The sequence below is a fragment of the Podarcis muralis genome, chromosome 10, assembly GCF_964188315.1.
Source record: "Podarcis muralis chromosome 10, rPodMur119.hap1.1, whole genome shotgun sequence".
NCBI classification, from domain to species: domain Eukaryota; kingdom Metazoa; phylum Chordata; class Lepidosauria; order Squamata; family Lacertidae; genus Podarcis; species Podarcis muralis.
This window is the reverse complement of record NC_135664.1, coordinates 3,808,181-3,831,271: the sequence shown is the minus strand read 5'-3', so window position 1 is coordinate 3,831,271 and position 23,091 is coordinate 3,808,181. Positions and strand designations below refer to the sequence as shown.

The 23,091-nt window shown below is 40.8% G+C and overlaps 1 protein-coding gene across 3 annotated transcripts in view; it reads right to left on the bottom strand.

The window, feature by feature from the left end:
• Positions 1-23,091, bottom strand: part of BMAL2 (basic helix-loop-helix ARNT like 2) — a 44,303-nt gene that overhangs the window by 18,937 nt on the left and 2,275 nt on the right. Inside the window, exons 1-11 of one of the 3 annotated variants that reach the window (XM_077935706.1) lie at positions 18,753-18,777; positions 16,982-17,129; positions 14,203-14,232; positions 13,259-13,416; positions 12,077-12,156; positions 8,406-8,498; positions 7,429-7,546; positions 6,522-6,668; positions 3,005-3,245; positions 2,373-2,479; positions 141-291 (exon numbers count right to left, since the gene is read on the bottom strand). In XM_077935706.1, the coding sequence (XP_077791832.1) occupies positions 141-291; positions 2,373-2,479; positions 3,005-3,245; positions 6,522-6,668; positions 7,429-7,546; positions 8,406-8,498; positions 12,077-12,156; positions 13,259-13,416; positions 14,203-14,232; positions 16,982-17,118 (1,262 nt within the window). In that variant the 5' untranslated portion in view covers positions 17,119-17,129; positions 18,753-18,777. Of the gene's footprint in view, positions 1-140; positions 292-2,372; positions 2,480-3,004; positions 3,246-6,521; positions 6,669-7,428; positions 7,547-8,405; positions 8,499-12,076; positions 12,157-13,258; positions 13,417-14,202; positions 14,233-16,981; positions 17,130-18,752; positions 18,778-23,091 lie in introns of those variants that run through there. The other 2 variants (XM_077935704.1, XM_077935705.1) reach the window with 2 other exon arrangements.

The following is a 23,091-nucleotide window of genomic DNA, read 5'->3' as shown; positions in this document are numbered from 1 at the left end:
TTATTTTTTTACATTCAAGCTCATAGGCAGTGAATGCACATGCATTCTTTTAATTAACTTTGTCTTTTAATAATATCTAAGGTATGGTAAATATTTAAAATAGTTTATTCATAGCTTATATGAATAAGACTATAACTTACGAAACAACTGTGTTGATTGACACAATGTACTCCAGTTCTTTGGTCCATGGATTTATGAAACTAAACCACTGACTTTTTAATGTGACAAAAGAGCCATCTTTTGCTCTGAATTTGTAGAAGTTTGTGAATATCTTTTCTTTGCTCTGAAGCACTGGGGGAAATATAAAACAAGTTTTGAACAAAACCAGTGTTTAAATGTGTTTCAACTAAACCTATGTTCATACAGCAACTGTAAAACATTAGGCTGCATAAAGACCATTCAGAAGACGTCATCCCTGTGATGCTGATAACATGATTCTCATGATCATTCACTTAATGACTGAGAAACAGAGGAAGAGAAAGGGAACTTGCTAAAACGTAAGAGGTAATGAATCAATTTCTGATGAAAGAAAAAGTGGCCACATATAGCAACTACAGCAAACCATGGTTCTGGATGCTTGGTCATTCTCCCATCTTGCCAGAAGTGAGAGTAAAGAACACAATGTTATTTCTCTGGCTGGAAAAAGAAACATTGGTTCCTACCTGAAGGGTAGTTCTTGCTGCTGGTAGTAGCTCATCAAACTGGTATGCATCACCACCTTGTGTTGAAGGCAGGGAAGTGAACTTTCCCAGGCACTATTTATTTATGCTTCCAGTAGGAAGCAACACAGGAAACTGCCTTATACCAGTCAGACCTCTATTCCATACAGCTTACTATTCTATACCAGGGAAGGGGAGCCTCAGATGCTCCAGGCCTCTCTGCCTGGTTCTCGGGGCAAAGGCAACACACCAACCTGAGCCACACCCTTCACCAAACCTTCACCCTCCTCAAGTATTTTTGCCTGGGATGAATAGGGCTGTGAACTCTGATAACGCTTCTTGCTTGTCTGGGTGGAGAGGGATGTGTGAATATGAAGAAACTAGCCTATACAGTACTACAAAGGTTAAATTCACATGTATTGTTCCACTCATTTTTGTCTCTGATCCTGCCACCACCAGAAGGGAATGTAACCCCCAGGCTGAAAAATATTCCCCACCTTTGGTCTACACCAGTGGTTCCCGATTAGCTAATTACTGAGGATCCCCTATTTTTCAAAAGCCACTGCAAGGACACCCTACTTTTGAAAATTTTGATAACTCTATGGCAGCTACCTCTGCAAAGCAATTTTTTGAACAAAATGTGGGGTAGCCTATAATAAGCAAAGGATTTTAGGTATACCAAAAAAACCAGACTAGGGCTGAGCAATACCTGGTTTTCAACATTGTGATGTATCAGCAGCTAAACATCATGATATTCCGATGTATCACTGAAACTGGAGATCAGGTGTAGGGATGAGGGAAGGAGTAATCACAGAGTGGGCAGGTGGGATGCATGAAGATCAGGTGTAGAGATGAGGGAAGGAGAAGTCACAGAGATCCGGCGGGTGAAGTGCGTGCAGATCAGGCATGGGGATGAGAGAAGGAACAGCCATGGAGATCAGGTGGGTGGGGGGAGGAGAGGAAGCAGAGTCACCTCCACCGCATGCTTTGAGTGGGAGGGGATGGGGGTACACCAAGTCGCCGTCACTGGTGGCAGCCAGTGGTGATGCAGGTCCACTGTGGCTGCTGCTGCTGCTTTCCTGCGGACTGAGAAAATCTGCTCAGCCTCAGCACCAGGGAAAGGTAATGCCACAGTGCCTTGAAGTGAGGGCAATCGGCTGCCCTGTTTTCCCTCAGCGTGAGGAAAGGCTGCCACGGTCTTCCTCAGCATGAGGGAAGGGAGCTCAGATCAGCAGCATTATCGGCTGAGATCATCGTGCGATATCAGTGGTGCCTTGAAATTGGCTGCCCTGCTCTCCCTCGCACAAGGAGTGATACATTGCTGAGTCAAAATCATTATCACAGTATGATTCAAAACCGATTTTGGCCAATATATTGAAAAATCACACAGTGCTAAAACAGACCATAAAATTTGTGGTATTACCATGCAAAAATGACCCCAAAAATAGTTGGGGGAGAGCAAAGGATGGGGCCGTGGACCCCTGGGTGTGTTTCGCGGACCCCCAGGGGCCCCTGGACCCCCAATTGATTGGCAGTGGTTTTCCAGGGTTTCAGACAAGAGTTCTTCCTCAGTTGTACCAGAAATGCAAATCTGGAACGCTGTGCAGGCAAAGCATGACCTTCACTACAGAGCCACTACTCAAGACAGCTTTTTTTTTCTTCCAAATTTAAAATGTTAACAGTAGCAGGAAGTAAAATACTACCATACTTTACCTGCTTTGTGTTTCTCTGTTAGATGACTATAATCATCTTGGTGGAAGTACTCATAACATGAAGTTCCTAGAAGCTCTTGTGGCAAGTATCCTAAAATAACTGTTGCACTATAAAGAAAACATGAACACACTACAGATTCTGAAAACATCTGAAACGGGCTTTTTAAACACTTTACTCTGGTCCCTCATGCATACGAAAAGCAACAGATGCTCGTTTCTGGGGGGGGGGGGATACTAAAACTTAAAGTTAACATATATAGCCAAAACAGAAGGATGAACAAATGCTACATTGTAATTCTTTTGTATTATTAGATCTAATAAAAGGAAACATCACCACAATTCTAAAATTGAATTCAACTTTGAAACCACATTTGATTTTTTTATTTATTTTCTATCAGTTTGAAGTCAGAGATTATTTGTAAATGTTCATATCAAAGCAAATCAAAAGAGCCTCTTTGTTAGAAACTAGTACTTTAAATAAGTCTTACTTAACTAGAGGACTCTGAAGTAGTTTATAGAGCAACAGCAACTTAACAAGAAGTCTGCAGTGTGGGAGGGGATCTTATCTAAATACTGAAACCTTACACAATTTAAGAGCTATTGTCTTAAAATTAAAAAGACAAAAATGCTTACCGCTGGTCTACAAAAACAAATTTTCCATCCATGGCAAAACGTGCTACAAATTCTGTTGGCTTGACTTTTATCTCACCACTTTTTTGTGGAACAGCGTAAGGGTGTAATCGCCCAATTGCAACAAGGCAGTTAAAGTTACTGCTGTCATTTTCAGCATCACCCTCCTCTTCAGCTCCCGCTTCACTAGGAGGCCAGCTCTTCAGATACCCAGTGCAATGAACAGTACAGTACTTTTTAAGATCTAATTTAGTACAAACACAAAACAGTTTTTCAATTTCTTTTCTAAAATTATCAGAAGCTACTACATGTTGCACTAGCCTAAAGGCATGAGCTATACAATTATTAAACTCAAGACTGTAGTGTTAATTTGTTATAGGTTTTTTTTTAAAAAAAACTGTTTAGGTTTGGCTTACCTGTGGAAGCGTACTTCTAATCTTACAAATGATTTGAGAAGGTAAGTCATAGGTGCTGGCAATAAAAACGTGTTCTTACATATAAGAAGAAAATTTAATAGTTTAGTAATAGAGACTGCTTTCCAGTACAGTACTGTTTGATTTCAAAAGTGTTATGATTTACATTGAGCCAGATAAACTGCAGAAGGGAATTTGGGCTTGAGCCTATTAAAAACTTAATGAAGAAGAAGAAGAAGAGTTTGGATTTGATATCCCGCCTTTCACTCCCTTTTAAGGAGTCTCAAAGCGGCTCACAATCTCCTTTCCTTTCCTCCCCCACAACAAACACTCTGTGAGGTGAGTGGGGCTGAGAGACTTCAGAGAAGTGTGACTGGCCCAAGGTCACCCAGAAGCTGCAGGTGGAGGAGCGGAAACGCGAACCCGGTTCCCCAGATTACGAGACTACCGCTCTTAACCACTACACCACACTGGCTCTCTATGTCCCTCTCCGATACAAAAATATGGGAAAAATCAGGAAAGAGAACGAAGAGAAATTCTATTTATCTTTCATTTGGATACATAAAGGCATAATTGCAAAGGTTTCTCATCTCCCCAAAATGGGGAACATTGAAACATGAACCCCACATTTACAGTTTCAACTGCTACAGCCCAGAAACACGCACATCATATATCATAGTTTGGTTCTAAAGCCTTGGCCATATTTAGTGCAAGGCACAGGTACAAATTATTTGTGAGAAACAATGAGCATTATATCAGGTAAAACATCACAATCTTATGCACTGCTCTGTGGAACCGACTTGCTTAGGATGCTGTTATAGCAATATGCTTGCACTATTTCACTTGAAGTGAGAGATAAGGTGGAGATAAAAGGTAGGCTTCAGTAGGCTTCAGTGGGATATTGTTCAGCTCTTACTGCCTACAGAGTATTCTAAGGTTTCCCAGGCAAGTAGAAAAGTGCTGAAAAATGTGGAACTAGAAAGATAATAGGGATCCAGTATCTTTCTAGTTCCTCATTTTTTCAAGGTAATGTACATAAAGTAGACACACTGCATTTATTCTAAAATAAGAGCACTGGGTCCTCAGTACATTCAGCAACACTACACCACAAAAGAAGACTTGCAAAATACTGATACCAGTAGTTCGCTAAAGTGTGCTGAAAACTCTGGATTGCAATGATAGGTAAACTAGTGAAATTCCCAAAATGGTACTTGCTGTATTAATATAATACAGGGGTGAGGAACTTCAGGCCTGGAGGCCAAACGCAGTGCTGCAGCCCTCAGGCCCAAAGGACTCTCCCCAGGCCACATCCCTCACTGCTCCTGCTTCACACTCCCAAGGGCTTCTGCCAGGCTGCAGTGTGCAGGATGGAGGATTGAGAGAGTTGCAGGGAGGCTTGTAGAAACTAGTCCAGTGTACAAAGGTGAAATTTTCATTGATTGCTCTGCCTTTTGTACTCACTGGCATGTGGCCCAGAAGAAATACGTCCCTCCGGCTGAAAAAGTTTTCCCACCCCTGATATAACAGAGGCAGGATTATTATTATTATTATTTAATCCCATTAGGACATGCATGTGTGGAATTGGCTATCTTGCAGAAACTATCTATTGAATCCTAACTGTTGGTAAAATACTACTGAAATTATTACTAAACTGTCCATGTTACAATTGTGATAAAATGAATTTATTTGGTGTTCAGATTAAACACTCTCAAGATGCAACCAAAAAACTACCTCATTCATATAAAATGAACGTTGTTACTCTGTACAAGCATCCAGATTACGGCCGTGGAACTTTGTTACAACCCAAATGCTGTGCCTGGATTAAGGCAGGCCTGGATGTCAGTCCCCTACTGAACTTGCACAGGACCACCGAATACAATGCTGATTCTAGTGACAGCCATTTGTTCTTTAATAAAGTCAACAGATGTAGCACAGAAATACTCATCCCACACACATGAAGTTTAAGTAAGTAAGGAGGGTAATAAACTATTGTTTTAGGTATTTTGAATGCTGAAGTCCACTTCTTATAGCTTTGAGGTTTTATTAGAATCAGGTGGTATACAAATCATGTGAAATAAATAACACAGCTGTAACATTTTAAGAAGATCATATTTTGAAATACACTCGCACAAGTACTGTATTTTTCACCCCATAGGGCGCACCTAGTTTTTTTGGGGGGAAATAAAGGGGAAAAAATTATTTCCCCCCCAGGTGCGGGGCTGGGGCGGGGGGAGCCCGAGCTTCCCCCGAACCCAGCCCCCAGAACAGGCTGCTATCCGCAAGCCGTGGGAGCGCTGCGCGACTTTGCGCAGCTCTCCCACGGCTAGCGGAGAGCTGCGCGAAGCCCGAAGCCTGGGGCGTGCTGAGCTCAGCGCGCCCCAAGCTTCTGGGTGCAGGCAAGCTCTCCACTATCCGTGGGAGAGCTGCGCAAAGTCGCGCAGCTCTCCCACGGCTTGCGGATCGCTTCCTGAAGCGGATAGCTTCAGCGAAAGCCTGCATTCTCCCCATAGGACGCACACACATTTCCCCTTCATTTTTGGAGGGGAAAAAGTACGTCCTATAGGGCGAAAAATACGGTAAGTAAGAATGGGGGAAAGCTGAGGTTGAAGTTGCATTTTTTAAAATGAGGTATGTGATCTCACAATTAAACCAATAAAAATGGTTAAATTTAAGGAAACCAGCTGTACAATATTCTACTAAAAATATTGTCATTGTCCTATATATGCAAGTTTCTACAGACGTTTAAAAAAAGTATGATTCAGGCACACACTGTGCAATTGCAGACCTTGCCCAATTTCTTAACAGCTTTTGAGAAACCTTTATATTTGCTGTAGTCCTGGTAACTTAAATCCTATTCAATGCCTTTCAGGAAACCATTTCATGTTTCCAGAAGCGTATTATTCTCATGGATTCTACAATTTTACATCACTTACAGTGCAAACCAACATATGTGTACTTGTAAGTCAGTCCATTAAACTTAATGGAGTAACTTCTATTTTATTGTGTACAGAAATGCAGCCTCAAATCATACAATAATAATTCAAGCACATTATGATTTAACACATACAGCACTTGAAATAAAATATTATTCACTTATTTAGAAATACCTTTCGTCTTTGAGTTTGGCAAGGACTCATTTTCTTCTTTCACTGTGGTTTTTATACACTTTATTCGACAAAAAAATGAACGGCGAGCACCAGAATACAGACGACATGATGACCCAGCTTGAAAATCTGTGTGAACTTGCAAACCGGCTTTTAAAGTTTAAAAAGGAACAAAACACACAAAAATACTTGGCATGTGAAATAGAAACACTATTCAGCTTTCACATGCTTCCAAGATACTTTCATATTGCTTCTGAAATTTCAGCATATATAGCTTAGAAACCTTTGATGAATTAAAATATGAAAATGAAGAAATATGGTTAAAGTAACTCAAGAGGGGAAAGCAGCAATCTATTTTACAACCCAACCAATGTTATGCATGATGATACAGTATGAGTGAAGTTTGAATTTGAACTCCATATAGCTTTAACCACTAATTTGGCAGGAACATTAAAAAAAGGTTTCTGAGGATGCTCATACAAAAACCACTTACAAGTTACATAATGTATATGATAGAAACAGTATCTGATTACATTAGGAATGGCATGTAACATTTTTAAATACAGTGATTCTTGGTAGTGAAGCATTTTATCCTATGCTAGACTACACCAGGTTTTTCTACTGACTAAACACACACACAATAAACCAGCATGCCTGGTAAAAATGACATGACTGATTTTGCTACATATCTAAAATTATTTCTTGACATTATCAAAAAACATGCTTCTTGGGGCACTTTCAGTTGTCTTAAAGTCTTCCACAGTTGTCTTAAAGTCTTCCACATTAAGTACAATCAAGTACTCATGATTTAGCTCATACAAAAAGAACTACAGGAACATAGCTATATGTACATGTAGTATGTACATACAGCTAAATCATGACACCTAAGCAATTTTAGGTGAAGACTTACTTTTGGTGTCTATTAGCTTTTCTCTGGGAGAAGCATCTGAAGATGAAAGTTGCTCCTTCACTTTGGCAACATCCTTCGGATGAAGATAGTCAAAAAGACTTTGCCCAATCAAACTCGTCTAATGGAACACAACATTGTTACCTGCATTACAAATCTCGTTCACAAACAAAAAGACACAAGTATACTGATGAACACTGAGTACTTAAAAGTACTCCACTGTAAGGGCTAAGGGTGTGTGTGTGTTGTCACACATTCACAGTCACTATAATGGATTGTTGAATCAAACATTTGGGTTTGTTTTCAAAGAAAACTGCATTTAAACAATATCAGATATTTTCACATTATAGCAGAGAGCACTGGCTGGCAAACTATTTAAGTAACATCATGCAATTCTGAAATTCAGAGGTAAGGAAACAACTATGTGGTGGTGCCAACGACGACTATAATAACATGCAGGTGAAGCTTGTCCACTGTCAGCCTCTAATGGGGAAGAGTCACATGTGGTTGAAGAACTCCTGCAACAGTCATTAATGGGAAGGGTGTGTTTATTTGTTTTGTGAATATATCCCCTGCCCTTCAAATGCAACAAGAACCTACTGGATCAGGTCAATGGCTTATCTACTCCAGCACCATGTCCTCAGTTAGCAATCAGATGCCTCAGGGAAGCCAGCAAGCAGGGCAGGAGAACAACAGTACTTTGCCCACCTGCAGTTCCCAGAAACTGGTATTGAGGCATACAGCATCTGACAGGGGAGGTAGAACAAAGCCACAGTGGCTAGTAGCTGTTAATAGCTTTGTCCTCCATGTCAGCTTACAAAAACCTCTGGAAGTAAAAAATGGTAATGCATGTGTGATGGTGAAGGGTGTAGGGTTGGCACTTGTCAGGGCAATTAGTAATACTTAAAGAAACTGTTATACTAAATATTTTGCTGTGAAATACTGTCTACATTCAGTATTTAGTACACAAAGTCACCTACTGGGTCATAGTTAAGGATCTTGAAAACAGATTCTGAAACAAACAGGATTTTCCCTCTGTCACATCCAACCACAAAGAGGAACCCATCAGCAGCCTGTAAATTAAGAGAGAGAGAAAACACACACACGTTTATAGGCAGAAAAAACAAGATCTCAGGAGACAGAAAAATAAATTATGTCAACAGTAGTTTTAATAATTTAAGATTGCAGCACTGATTTGAACATATTCTGTTAGTTAAAAACATGTTTCCTGGATCCTTGTGTGTTTCTAAGCACAATTCAAAATTCTGGCTTTTAATCTTTAAAATCATTACAGCTTGGATCCAGAGTTTCTCTCCCAATGTCAGAGGGACATTCTTTCTATCTTAATGTCAGAGGGAGGTTCTTTCTATCTTAGGAAGAGAACCTTGGATCCAACTCAGGATTGTCTAAAGCAGGGAGACAAACTGAACTTGAACCTGCACCAAACCCCAGAATAGAACCTGAAGCATTATCTTAAAGTCTCTACTGAACCTTAACTGAAAAAGCACTGTTAAAAGAAAGTGTCACTGGTTCAGAATAAGCATTCAACCAATGAATCAACTGATATGGTAAACCCACTGAATCCACCAGGATCAGAATGAGCACATACATTAAAACCAGTATCTGGGAGGATTTATATATTTTGTGGTATACAGGATTCTATATTCTGTTCTCTCCAAAGACTGGACCTGGGAAGCATTAGGCAGGGACAGAATTGGAAGTCTCCATTCCCTCTGGACGCGGGTGGCGCTGTGGGTAAAAGCCTCAGCGCCTAGGGCTTGCCAATCGAAAGGTCGGCGGTTCGAATCCCCGCGGCGGGGTGCGCTCCCGTTGCTCGGTCCCAGCGCCTGCCAACCTAGCAGTTCGAAAGCACCTCCGAGTGCAAGTAGATAAATAGGGACCACTTACCAGCGGGAAGGTAAACGGCGTTTCCGTGTGCAGCTCTGGCTCGCCAGAGCAGCGGTCACGCTGGCCACGTGACCCGGAAGTGTCTCCGGACAGCGCTGGCCCCCGGCCTCTAGAGTGAGATGGGCGCACAACCCTAGAGTCTGTCAAGACTGGCCCGTACGGGCAGGGGTACCTTTACCTTTACCTATTCCCTCTGCCAGAGAGGTTTGGTCAACATACAACTGATGACATTGAAGCGATGACTATAATACATGTGATGTGGCACAAGAATACCATACGGGAGTCAGATGACATATCTGGTGTCTTATCAAAGTATGGATTGATTGATTGATTGATTGATTGAATTTGGATACTGCCCTATAACAGGGTGTTTCACAGGATAAAGGCACAATATAAAACTACAAAAGACAAATAAATAAAAAGGAACAACTCAGTAATTCCCCCACCCCAACACATTTTAAAGGGACATTGAATGTCAGTCAACTAAAGGCCTGGTTAAAGAGGAACGTTTTTGCCTGGCACCTAAAGGTGTATAATGAAGGCCCCAGGTAAACCTCCTTGGGGAGAGCATTCCATAAACGGGGAACCACTGCAGAGAAGGCCTGTTCTTGTGTTGCCACCCTGCAGACCTCTTTTGGAGGCGGCACGTGAAAAAGGGCCTCAGAAGATGATCTCAGGGCCTGGGTAGGTTCATATGGAGAGAGGCGGTTCTTGAGGTATTGTGGTCCTGAGCCATTTAAGGCTTTATAAATCAAAATCAGCACTTTGAACTGGGCCCAGAAACTAACTGGTAGCCAGTGCAGTTGGACAAGGATCAGTGTAATATGCTCAAACCATCTTGCCCTGGTGAGCAACCTGGCCACTGACTTCTTCACTAGCTGAAGTTTCCGAACCATCTTCAGAGACAGCCCTACATAGAATGCATTGCAGTAATCTAACCTTGAGGTTACCAGAGCATAGGCAACAGTATTTAGGCTATTCCTGTCCAGATATGGGTGTAGCTGGGCCACCAGCCAAAGCTGATGGAAGGCACTCCGCGCCACTGAGGCCACCTGAGCCTCAAGTGATAGCAAAGGTCCCAGGAGTACGCCCAAGCTATAAACCTGCTCCTTCAGAGGAAGTATAACCCTGTCAAGAGCAGGCATCCTCCCAGCCATCTGCTCTAGGGCAGTGTTTCCCAACCTTGTGCCTCCAGATGTTTTTGGCCTACAACTCCCATCATCCCTGACTAGCAAGACCAGTGGCAAGGGATGATGGGAATTGTAGGCCAAAAACAGCTGGAGGCACAAGGTTGGGAAACACTGCTCTAGGGAACCGCCCACTAACAGTGCCCAAGTCTTATCTGGACTGAGTTTCAGTTTGGTGGCTCTCATCCAGTCCATTATCAAGGCAAGACACCTGTCCAGCACTTCCACTGCCTCACCTGCAGATGTAAAGGAGAAACAGAACTGAGTGCCATCAGCTGACAAGGTACTCCAAACCTCTGGATAATCCCACCCAGCAGTTTCACGTAGATGTTGAACAGCATAGGGAATAGGATGGAGCCCTGAGGAACCCCACATTGAAGGCTCCGGAGGGCTGAAAAACACTCCCCAAGCAACACCCTCTGGGAATGACCATTTAAGTAGGACTGGAACCACTGCAAAGTGATGCCACACACCCCTAACTCAGGCATCCGCTCCAGAAGGATACCATGTTCAATGGTATCAAAAGCCGCTGAGAAGTTGAGGAGAATTAACAGGAACACATTTCCCCTGTCTCTCTCCCAACAGAGGTAATAATAAAGGGCAACCAAAGCAGTTTCTGTACCAAAGCCAGGCCTTAACGCTGATTCAAATGGATCTAGAAAATCAGTTTCATCCAAGAGCGCCTGGACCTGGTACAATATGAACATATATATGAATGTAAAATAAAGTAGGAATATGAAATAGGGATTATTGTGTGAACCCAAAACTGGATCAGGAAAACAGGAAACAATTTTAGAGGGCAAAAAAGCACAGATTGGAATCAAACCAAGTCATTCAAATAAATGGGGGGGGGGTGACAAACCTAAGGGTTTGCAAGTCCTCACTTGTGTGAGGACTAAAACTGGAGGAGACACCATTGCTGTGCAGAGTACGTCCTTCATGCTGCAGTGCTCAGTTAATCTGTAGGTGGCCAGCAGGTCTACTGTTAATGCATCTGTTATGGCTAGACCTTCAGAATCCTGAGCAGAGCAGAGTGCCCTGTATGGCAGCCCGCTAGAATACTTCAGGCCCTAAGAAACAGAGAGGAGAGTGAGCAGGCTCTCCAAGGCCAGAAAGCCTGAAGAAACCCTCAGCCCAGGCAATGGTGAACATGGTGTTGTGTCTCTATAATAGAGAGGATGTTCCATTTCTGGTCTGGTTCAGGTGTGTTTATGACCCTCCCTTCCAGAGGATTAAAAACATTAAAATTCATATTGTCACCACAAAGATCCAATTTGAAGAAGTCAATCTTGGAGGATGATTTGTTTGTGAGACAGCAGAAATGATAGAAAACTTGTCATGCCCTCTTCAGTTTACATGTAGAATGGGGAGAGGGGCAGCAGCTTGAACCACCTGGAAGTAGCTTTTAATAGTTCTTAATGTATTATTATATTTGATTAATATATCAGTATCAGTCATCTTGAGGTTGTCTTGGAGAAAGGCAAAGAAAGTTAATAATCCAGTATGAAGCAATTACTGTTGAAATAACACTCAATTCCTGACCTTTCTTTACTTACCTTAAGAATTAAGTGTTGAAGTTCATCATCTTGTAAAAAAAAAGGCTTGTAGCGGACTTCTGAGTAAGAATTAGAAGAACCTGCAAAATGATAAATGATAAATTAATTTCTAAAAGGAGACCAAAGACAGATAAAGAGATTTCACACCAAGTCATTGATTTACTAGCGGGAAAACGTCCCACAAATATGCTCACGCGACAAGACTTGCTTGGCATTTTCACTTTTAAAAATGCAAACTGGTCATAAAGGTTTGTAAGTGAAAGCTGAGACAAAAGAGTATGGAAAACTCTTTTTTCCATACTCTTCCACAGCAGGGGTCAGCAAACTTTTTCAGTGGGGGCCGGTCCACTGTCCCTCAGACCTTGTGGGGGGCTGGACTATATTTTGAAAGGAAAAAAAGAACGAATTCCTATGCCCCACAAATAACCCAGGGATGAATTTTAAATAAAAGGACACATTCTACTCATGTAAAAACACACTGATTCCTGGACCATCCGCGGGCCTGATATGGAAGGTGATTGGGCTGGATCCAGCCCCCGGGCCTTTACCTATCCATGACCCACAGAGAGCAAATTTTAAGTCTTAAACAGATATAAACATAGAGAAGAAAATGGTAGAATGCCTTCACAGTAGTAGCACCCTCCCTGTAGATGTCAAGGAATTAAACAATTATCTGACTTTCAGAAGACACCTGAAGGCAGCCCTGTATAGGAAAGTTTTTCATGTTTGATGTTTTTGTATGTTTTGATACATGCTGTGAGCCGCCCAGAGTGGCTAGGGAAACCCAGTCAGATGGGTCGGGTATAAATAATAATAATAATAATAATAATAATAATAATAATAATAATTACAGTACTAACATCTTTCAGGTTCCGTTTTCATAAATACTTAAAGCAGTGGAAAACTGTTCTAAATTTAACATCAAATCCAATGGTCTGTTTCAACAGCAATAAAAGCAAGGATTGCTGTGTCGGTGCAACATCATGACTTGCCAGGACACTTTTCATGCCTTACAGAGAGGCAGCTTGCTCAAAAGATATTGCAATCAAAGAAAGCATTAGCTGGGCACTCAATCTGTCCCACATAGGACACTGTAGTATTTCTATTTGTGGAAGTCACTCTGCCCTGGTGTACACCGTTTTTACATTTAAAACAGGATATTTTATATCATTCTGAACTCACTTTTCAATGACTTTAAGTGCTGCACAGCCATTCTTAATACTGTGAGTTTATCCACTTTACGGGCCACTGGATTGCACTGAGGTATCATAGCAGAGAGTTCTTCTATGAGGTTATTCATTTTGTCTCTTCTTCGTTTCTCTGTTTGGCTATGAGCCTCCCTAAAAAGAGTGCAGAAGACATATCTTGTGCAGTGGCACTTAATAAAAACAAGCTGAACTCCATATAACATGTTGCAAAGTTATTATATGAACAACAAGAGAACGCAGAAAGAACCATACTGATTTCTGCAATTAATAACTTGAGATGGGAGAAAATATTGATATACAAATATAAGTAGGGGCTGAGTATTCATGGGGGATAAATAAATGACTGTCAAAACCTCTTATTTATAGTTTTTGACATCTTTTCAAGTTTTAATTACGGAAGTATACATGTATGTATACACACACCTGAACATGATCTAGGATTAAATCTAAACTTAACACTAACAAATGAAAGTTAAGACTTTATCCTCTTAAAACTACCATGACCCCTCAAGCAAACAAATGAAAGCCTGCACCAATCAGTACACATGCACGAGAACTAGGGATATGCCAGTCTCTGTGGGATCTTCCACTGACTCAGGTGGATCTTCTTGGATTACTTTATACCCTGTAAATAGTGGAGTTCAGCAGTCTACTCAGTTCTCAAATTCAGCGTTAACTCTACTAGCCAGATAAGGAATACTAGCCATTTTACCTGAAGCAGAAACACTGTTTTACTTAACTACACTATATTTCTGGAAAGTTCTTTACATTTAGTCTTTAAGTGATCTTGATGAGCATTTTGAATTTGTAGAAACACAAATATACATTTAACCACCACTTTAACTCTTCTGAGCATGGTATTCAAAAATACAGTACTGTATTTAACTATTTGCTTGTTAGTTCGTTAAGGCATTATACCTGCTCTGGAGATCATCATCACATGCATACCTAGAGAAAAGAGAATTTAAACTATTTAGAAGACATCAAAATCAAGAATGAAAAACAATTACAATAGAAAATCATGCTGAGTTTTCCTTACTCTTCTTACAGCAGAGACCTGGGACACATAAGAACGCCAAAAAATAAAAGAAAAATGCCTTTCTTCTTTACCCCTGAACACCAGTCACAGAAGACTGAATTCCAGTACAGTGGTACCTTGGGTTACAGACACTTCAGGTTACAGACTCCACTAACCCAGGAATAGTACCTCAGGTTAAGAACTTTGCTTCAGGATGAGAATAGAAATTGTGCTCCAGCGGCACGGCGGCAGCAGGAGGCCCCATTAGCTAAAGTGGTGCTTCAGGTTAAGAACAGCTTCAGGTTAAGAACTGAACGAATTAAGTTCTTAACCTGAAGTACCACTGTAATGTGATTCCAAGAGTTTTCCTTGGTTTTTGTGGCTATTGTGCTGAAGAGGTACTAAAGATTGTGCTGCAGCCTGAAAAAGCCCAGGGCAACTGTGGTCAAAGTTATTTCACGTACTGCAGGAGCAGGGAACCCATTTCAGTCTAAGGGCTGTGTTCCCCACATGTGTAAACTTGGGGACGAAACCCAAAAAAGTATACGGTGCAAAACAAATCCAGTTACAGAAATACTGTACATTTTCAGGCACATACACAAACCACTTACTTCTGCATAAAATTCAGCTACCTTCCATCCAGCTCCATCTCTCCAAACTTCCCAAATCCACAGCTCAACAGAAGAGACATCTTGCTTCTCCTTTCACTTCCTGCATCTCAATCACTGTTTTTCCTCCCATCTTTATGCCTTTACTCTCTCTCTCTCTCTCTCTCTCTCTCTCTCTCTCTCTCTCTCTCCTTTTCCTCTCCTCCCGCACTGGAATTACGGAGCATCTTTTTTCCTGCAATTACTCTTTGGCCTTACTTTTCCTGCAAGAATCCCACCCTGTAACTAGAGTCCCCACTATTTTTTGTTGAACATGCCTCCAAAGAGGGGATTATCACTTTGGGAGAAGTGAGAGGAGTCGACTGGTTCTTGAAATACTTGAGCACTTTTGAAAAAGGCTGCATCCTGCTGAATACTCCCCAGTGCATCTGGAAATGTATGAGTGCTTCCTAGCACAGAAAAGAATGCCCAGATATGGCTATTTCCCTGAGTAAGGGAACATGCTGACAGCTGGTGAACTAACTGCAGCAGGCATCAGCAGAAGAGAGTCAAGCATGACAATGAGGGGATGGAGCCTTGGAAAGTGAGTAGGCTGAACAGAAAGGCTGTGTTGACCAGATGCGTACCCACGCATGTAGCCACAATTTTTGTTAGGGGGGTGGGCAGAACCAACATGATTTGAAATACTTAACTGACCATTGTTTTATTTGATCTAGAGGAGGCAGCTGCCCCCCTGGGCTACACCAGTGGCCCATGCCACTGGTTCCCCATCCAGTACAATCAATTTGGGCCTTACTATAACTATAGCAGAATACCCTAAGAATTAATAGACATTTTCCCTTATCACATCTGTCATGACATAACTTTTTGTTAATTACTTTTAATCATCTGGCAATTTAAAACTTCCCAGCAATTCTTGTAATATAGTACACTAAAGATTCAGGTAAATATCCCTGATGCCATAACCAACTTAAACAAGAAAGTATTTGAAAGATGCTCACATTCAGAAAGTGGGTACTGTCATAGAATCTTAAGAGTTGGAAGGGACCCAAGGGTCATCTAGTCCAACCCCATGCAGTGCAGGAATCTCAGATGAAGAATGCATGACAGATGGCCATCCAACCTCTGCTTAAAAACTTTTGGTATTATGTCAATTTTTAGTATTATGAAGAGATATTATGAAAAGCACTTTGGAGAACTCAGATAGGAGTTAGTCGTTCAGAAACAGATTTTCAACAACTCTATGGAAAATCTAAACAGAAGCAGCATGATGTATCTGATGAGGTAAGATGCCATTGTTGGAAAAGATAAAGATGTACATAAAAACTTTCATAGTGTTAACTCACTAAGACCATCTGTGGCAAGAAGAATCTACACTAGACAAATGGAAAGTAGGAATAAATTTCATTGCATCATGGAGGCCACCTGAAACAGCTGAGCTTTCCAATACCCTCCTTCAGATAGGCTTCATTCAGTAGGAGAACCTTGGTACCAAATCTAATAGTTTTTAGGTTAAATATTTGTTGTTGTTGTTTTAAAATATGTAATCCCCTCCAATTAAATCCTATAATGTTTTCAGTTGTTGATTTCTAGCCCTGCTGTTTTATTATTTCAAAATATCAGGGAAGTATCAAATTATATTCTTGGAAAGAACAGATAAGAGGTAAAAACGTTAAAAAGGAATGAGAACAGACAGTGTGAGTAAAATATGGAAATGTATGTTGGTTTAGGAAAATTATTGAGAACTGTGGGATTTGAAGAAGTTTACAAGGAGCAGCTAGTTGGAAATGGCGTGAAGCACAGAAAAGAACAGACTTTTCCAGGCACAGAATATGTCATGGTAGATTAATAAAGGTGTGAATAGGAACTGGAAGCACAAGCAGCTGAAAATGCATTATCACTGTTCTGTCATGTGTTTAATATGTAGCTCCTGAATATACACACAAATATCTCCCAAAATAGATGTGTTAGATGCATAACATGTACACACACACTAGCAACTATAGGTCTAACACAAATCCAGTATTATTATACTACAGTGAGGCAGAAATACCCCCCACAACCAACTTACTGGTTATCAGAATCACTTCCTTTGCGTTTTCTTGGAAAGTCCACCCCAAATGTATTACTTGAGTTGGCAGTGACGGGCTGGGCTATAGGAGTCATAAGGCTTGAGAACGCAGAGGCAACACACTGGTTTCCTTCCATCTGAAAATTATCTGCAAATAGTAAAATAGTGCCAAAGTTGAGACAGAGTGATTTTGTATGTACTGTATTCCGACCAATCTAGACAGAAATGAAAAAAATTGCTGACCTAAATACGTGAATAACCTTACAAAAGAGCTCCACCATCACAAACATGCTTCTTTATTCTGTGTCAATCAATCTGTCCATTTACATAATTTATGTCCCACACCGTCAACAAAGATTTATGCTCTTAGGGTAGCTGCTAACCATAGTGTAAGAAGCAAGAAGTAAAACTTAAAATAATAACAACAATAACAAATACAAGCTAATACGGGAAATTAAAAGAAACTAAAACATTGCCAGACAATTTAACTATATGGTAAAATGAATTTTCACTAAGTTAAAGAATGTTTACAGTCCTTTAAGCCTAGGAAAACAGATTGCCTGGTGACTAAGGATTCATCCACACACTTCCGCTTTCCCTGGGGAAAACCGCTGATGAATAAACGTCAATTGGGTTTTCTCCGGATTGACATTTGCTCCGATTTAGCACTGAAGAGCAGTTTTCCAGGGGGGAAGTGGCGAGGTAAAGGCAAAAGTGCTTGGACCTGTGCCTAGAAAACACAGAAAGTCATTTGGACCCATTCTTTCTAGGCACTGGACAAGCAAAAGTGTGGACAAGCCCTTAATGATAGTAATGCAGTCTCTAGCTGGACCTCCTTTAGGAGAGTATTTTAAAGGTGTGGCGCCACCAAAAAAAAGGCTTGCTCTCTGCCACACATCAGGCTGAAGAGACACAAGGAGAAAAGCCTTAAATAATGATCTTAAGGAATCGATAGACTGATGCAGAAAAAGGCAGTCCAACAAATATTTGGATCCAAAGCTGTGTAGGGCTTTAAAGGTTATGACAAGCACTTTGGACCTGAGCTCAGAAAGTCCCTGGAAGCTGGTAGAGTTGTTGCAATAAACACAAATTATTTTCTCTACACCTAATTCCCATTATCAGCCTAGGAACAGTGTTCTGGGCTATCTACAGTTTCTGAACTGTCTTCAAAAGCAGCCTCATATCAGTTACCAAGGCAAATATAACTGTGGCTAGGCTAGCTCAGTCTAGGAGAGGTTGCCATTAGCATATGAACCTGTCAAATGACAGAAGTTTCTTTGTGCCACCAAAATTACTTGACCCTTAAGAGAATGACAAACCTAATATCACTCCCAGACCGTTAGATAAAGTACAATCCCTTCCAGAGCTGGTTGAAAACCATCTGAAAGAGGATTAGCTTTTAGTATAACTTTCCATATAACTACTGCTGCTGCAAACCCAACCTACAATGGCTACGGAAAAGTGACTGCCTGAAGCATTCACATTTTAAACACCTGGCCTTTTCTTCTCCACACTATGCTGTGCATACCACAACTCAATAAGAATTAAAATGTCTGTCTGCCTGTCTGTCTGTCTGTCATGCAACCCCTCACTGAATGCCTAAGTTTACTTACCTAATTAGCAAAATGTATATACAGTACTGTTTGATTGTAATAAAAATCTCTAAGCACTTTACAGGAAATATTGAAACAAGTACTCAAAAACATTTAAAAATAATTAACAAAATACACTGCAACTACAGATAAAAGGTTTTCCAACCCAGAATGAATACCTAAACTCGCTGCATATAAGGCCACATAAGAGTCTTTATGCTTTCTTCATGTTCACAACGACTTTATTACAACAGCAGAACACATCCAGGGGAAGCAGTGATTTTGCTGCAAAAGACAGCAATGAAGAGTCTTGGGAAAACTTAAAAACTAACATTTATTTTCCAGTACACATATCAATGCTAATGATAGACCTGCTTACACACAGTTGCCCTTTCCTTATCTTGCTTCAACATTTACCTATTTCATTTGCATGATCAAGTAGTTAATCAGAGGATGGAGTCAAATAAACATGAGGGAAAGAAACTTGACTAAATAATCAGATACTTCTTAATTTGCACCTGTTCTCTCACAGTACAAGCAACTATATTTGCATGTAAAGAGAAGATTGAGAATTATAATTCATTAGAAATATGCAGCAACTTGAATGATGTGGAAAATGATAAGGCTAAAATGGACTGAGCATGCCTTGCTTGCGTGAATGAAGCTCTTACTCTCAGCACTTCAATATAATGAACACATAAGAAAGTACTTAAGACCATTACAGCATTTGCCTTATTAACATGCCTTCTAGCACCCTTGTGATAGCTGGTAAGCAACAAGAAGGTTCACCACCCACTGTTGTAGGTGTTTAATATTGGGATATTGCAGTAAATATAACGGCCAATTGTGCTTCCGTTTTAGGGAAAGTAAACAGATTACTGTGACTCAAATCCAGGCATCCCTGAATGACCCAATTTTTTTTACACCCTGTATCTACAACAGATCACAACATTCTGCAGAATTGTTAATGGGGATTTTTTTTACCCCTACATTCTTATCCACACCTTGCAGAATATTAATCTTCCAACAGGCAGGGGTGCCAAGAAGGAGGTACAAAGAATACACATGTATTGAATAAAACTTGAATAAAATAGGGGGAGGCAGGTAAGCCCCATCCCTCATAATCAATCACATGATGTGGCGCGCACACACTATTTGAATGGCAATGTCCCTCAACTTTGGCGTCAACTGCTATGTAGACAAGTCTTAACCTTCTAAATGATTATTGTGAGATAAACCAGACTGGCTGCTTTCAATGTTTTTAGCCAATCTTGTAATCTCCATTTGAGATCAGGTACTCCCTTTAAATTATTACCTGCTGATTCTACTACAGAGTAAATGTGGGTGAGTGCTAAAGAATCTTCCACCCTTGCAAAGAAACAGAAAAAGCACATGCAAACTGAAAACTCTGCAAAGGGGATAAGGCATGTCTTCTAAACTCCAGGCAATTAAAAAAAATAAATCTGTATTGTTAACTCTCAGTACAAGAGTAGATGTCTATTCAGAAAAAGTATATGTGTCTTACTTCCAGGTAAGTGGGTAGAAGATTGCAGCCTAGGTTTTCTTGTGAGGAGGGGCCAGATAAGGGTTTATGGTGATGCTTTACCCTTGGCCATGCTATACCAACCTGGGAGTGAACTCATTTGCATACAATTGGGTTTTTGCATCTAAGCACACAAAAAACAGGCCAGATTAAGACTGGTTGAAGCCTTGGAGGTGTACTAATCTGGGGACAGGGGGGAAAATGCCCCTTTAGAGTACAATCAGTTTGACTAAAGGAAGCAAAAACTGATGTCTATAATGCAAGAAAGAAGTTCCCCTTTTGCAGCCACCTTCTATATCTTCACAGCAGCCATAAGGGATAGGTTCAGCTGATAGTTAGTAACTGGCCCAAGGCGGCAGCTGCACCAGGTTTAGGGCAATGCAGGTAGTTCCCCCACACATGGCGCTGAACCAAGGGGACACAAAATAGTAGTAACAACAACAACAACAACTAATTATATGGGTACCTACTGAGAAGATCCATACAAAACTAACTGCACCATTAGGAATTACTCTGAAAATAAGAATGTTTGGATGGCGGGGTGGGGGCAAATTATGTCCTCACTCAGGGTACCATATTACCAAAGTCTGCCCCTGCAGGCAGTGAGCAAAAACAACGACAAGCTGAATAGCATGTGCACACACACAAATGCATGTCTGTGTGTGAAGCTTGTTTGTGTTTGCTACATTCCACTCCTGAATTTTCATAGCAATCAAAGAACAGTGTTGGTGTGTGCACCTGAATTCCTGGCTTTGTGTGTTTTTATTCCCAGTGTTTCATCACTTCTTTTTTGTCTGTGTAAATGCAGCATTACAAATTATGCCATTACTGGTGTAAATTTTTAATATATATCAAGTTGCCCAAATGTTTTGTGGCTGTTTTTGTAACATGTCACAGGGGAATGGTGGAGAGAAATATTCACTGTGTGCTTCACAAGTGGAGTGTTGTTCTCCAATTTCTGGGTATGTCCCCCCCCCGCCCCCCGGGAAAGGCCGCAGTGGGACAGAAAGGTGGGGAGCATTATGTTCGTCGTGGAAGCAATATGCAGGGAGAAGTGATTACTGTAGTTGGGGGAATATGGGGTAAGGTTGGTGCCGCTGGTATTAAATGCTTAAATGGATTGCTGTTGAAAAAGATCAAGGCTTTTTATGGTTCTCATTCCCTTTTTATCCTCCCAACAACTCTGTGAGGTAGGTTAAGATAAGTGACTGTTTCAAGGGCGCAAAACGAGCTTCATGGCTGAGTGGGAGTTTCAAATTCTTTTTTCTAAAAAATGAAAAAGAAAAAAAATTCTGTAATTATTATGTGGTTTTAATAAATAACCATCTCAATTTAACACACTGCTTGCTTTTTAACTATTTATAACTTGAATTTTTCCAAGCATGAGCATCTGAACAGATCTGCTGTAAAACTCCCATCTGAAATACATTACTAATGATTATGTGCATAAGGTTTTAGTGATGAGTTGTAAACAAATAGTTCTTTATTGTTCAAATCTATTCCACCTAGAAGCCATTATATAGTATTTCACCTAAATTAAAATTCAGAAGAACATTTACCTATTTATATAAATACAAGGGCACTGCCATTTGGCATTTAATATGGCAGGAGAGCAGGGGGGGGGAGGTAGAGATTGTGAAAGGGCAATAATGGAGTTTTAGAAAGTACTCATAAAAGACATTTCACTATATTTAAGTTTTCAGAAGAGTAACAATTTCTTCACTTATCACCCTTGTTCCTCTAAGTTCCAAATGAGACGTGATAACAGAATAGGAAATATAAAGCTTATGCCGAAAATACTCCAGCTATACACCTCTCCAAGCGTGTTGCTCTGTGCAAACATGTTTGTGACAACCACTCTGTATATTCCCTGTATCTTTATGGTTTAAATTTAAAAGAAAACTATTTATGGGATTTGCAGGAGGGCCCTCGGCAGGCTAAAGCATCATCTCACTGCACAAACCAGACCGCTGGCCTTCTCTGTTGCTACAGCCACCACTCCTCTACACAGGGTTTTATCGCCCCAACCCTATTTATTATTTTCATTGCCATGCTGCTACACATTGTCGAAGGGAAACTCTCCACTGGGGTAAAAATCATATTGAACAGATGGAAAGCTCTTTAACTTGAGCAGGCTGAAAGCAAAAAAGTAAGGTTACCATAACTTCCATCATAGAGCTTCAATATGCTGATGACAGCGTAGTGTGTGCACACTCAGAGGATGACCTCCAAACCATCCTAAATATCTTTGCAGAAGCCTACGGAAAGCTTGGCCTATGCTCAACATCCAAAAAACCAAAGTGCTGCACCAACAAGCACAAAAAAACCCATCTGCAGCCGACATTGATGCCAAAATCCAGCATTGCCTTAGCTCGGTGAGTGCAGGTTTTTCCCAATTGAAGGGCAGAGTGTTTGAGGACGGGGACATTTGCATGGAAATCAAAATGCTTGTTTACAAAGCTATAGTACTACCAACCTTATTGTATGCTTATGAAACACGGACCACTTATAAACGCCATCTCCAACTCCTTGAAAGATTCCATCAACAGTGTCTCCGAAAATTTTTACATATCACTTGGGAAGACAGGCGAACTAATGCCAGTGTACTTAGCAAAGATCACGAAGAAATGATTCTTCAACATCAACTTTGTTGGGCTGGTCATGCCTAATTATCGTATTCCAAAGCAACTACTCTATTCTGAAGTTAGAAATGGAAAGTGAAATGCTGGTGGTCAACAAAAGAGGTTTAAAGACTGTCAAGGCAAACCCCAAAAAAGTAGTATAAACACCAAAAACTGGGAAACATTGGCCTGCGAGCGTTCCAATTGGAGAACAGCCTTTACCAAAGGTGTCATGGACTCTGAAGACGCTAGAATTCAGGACGAAAGGGAGAAACGTGCTGAGAGGAAGGCACGTTTGGCAAACCCTCACCACGATCAGCTCCCGCCTAGAAACCTATGTCCCCACTGTGGAAG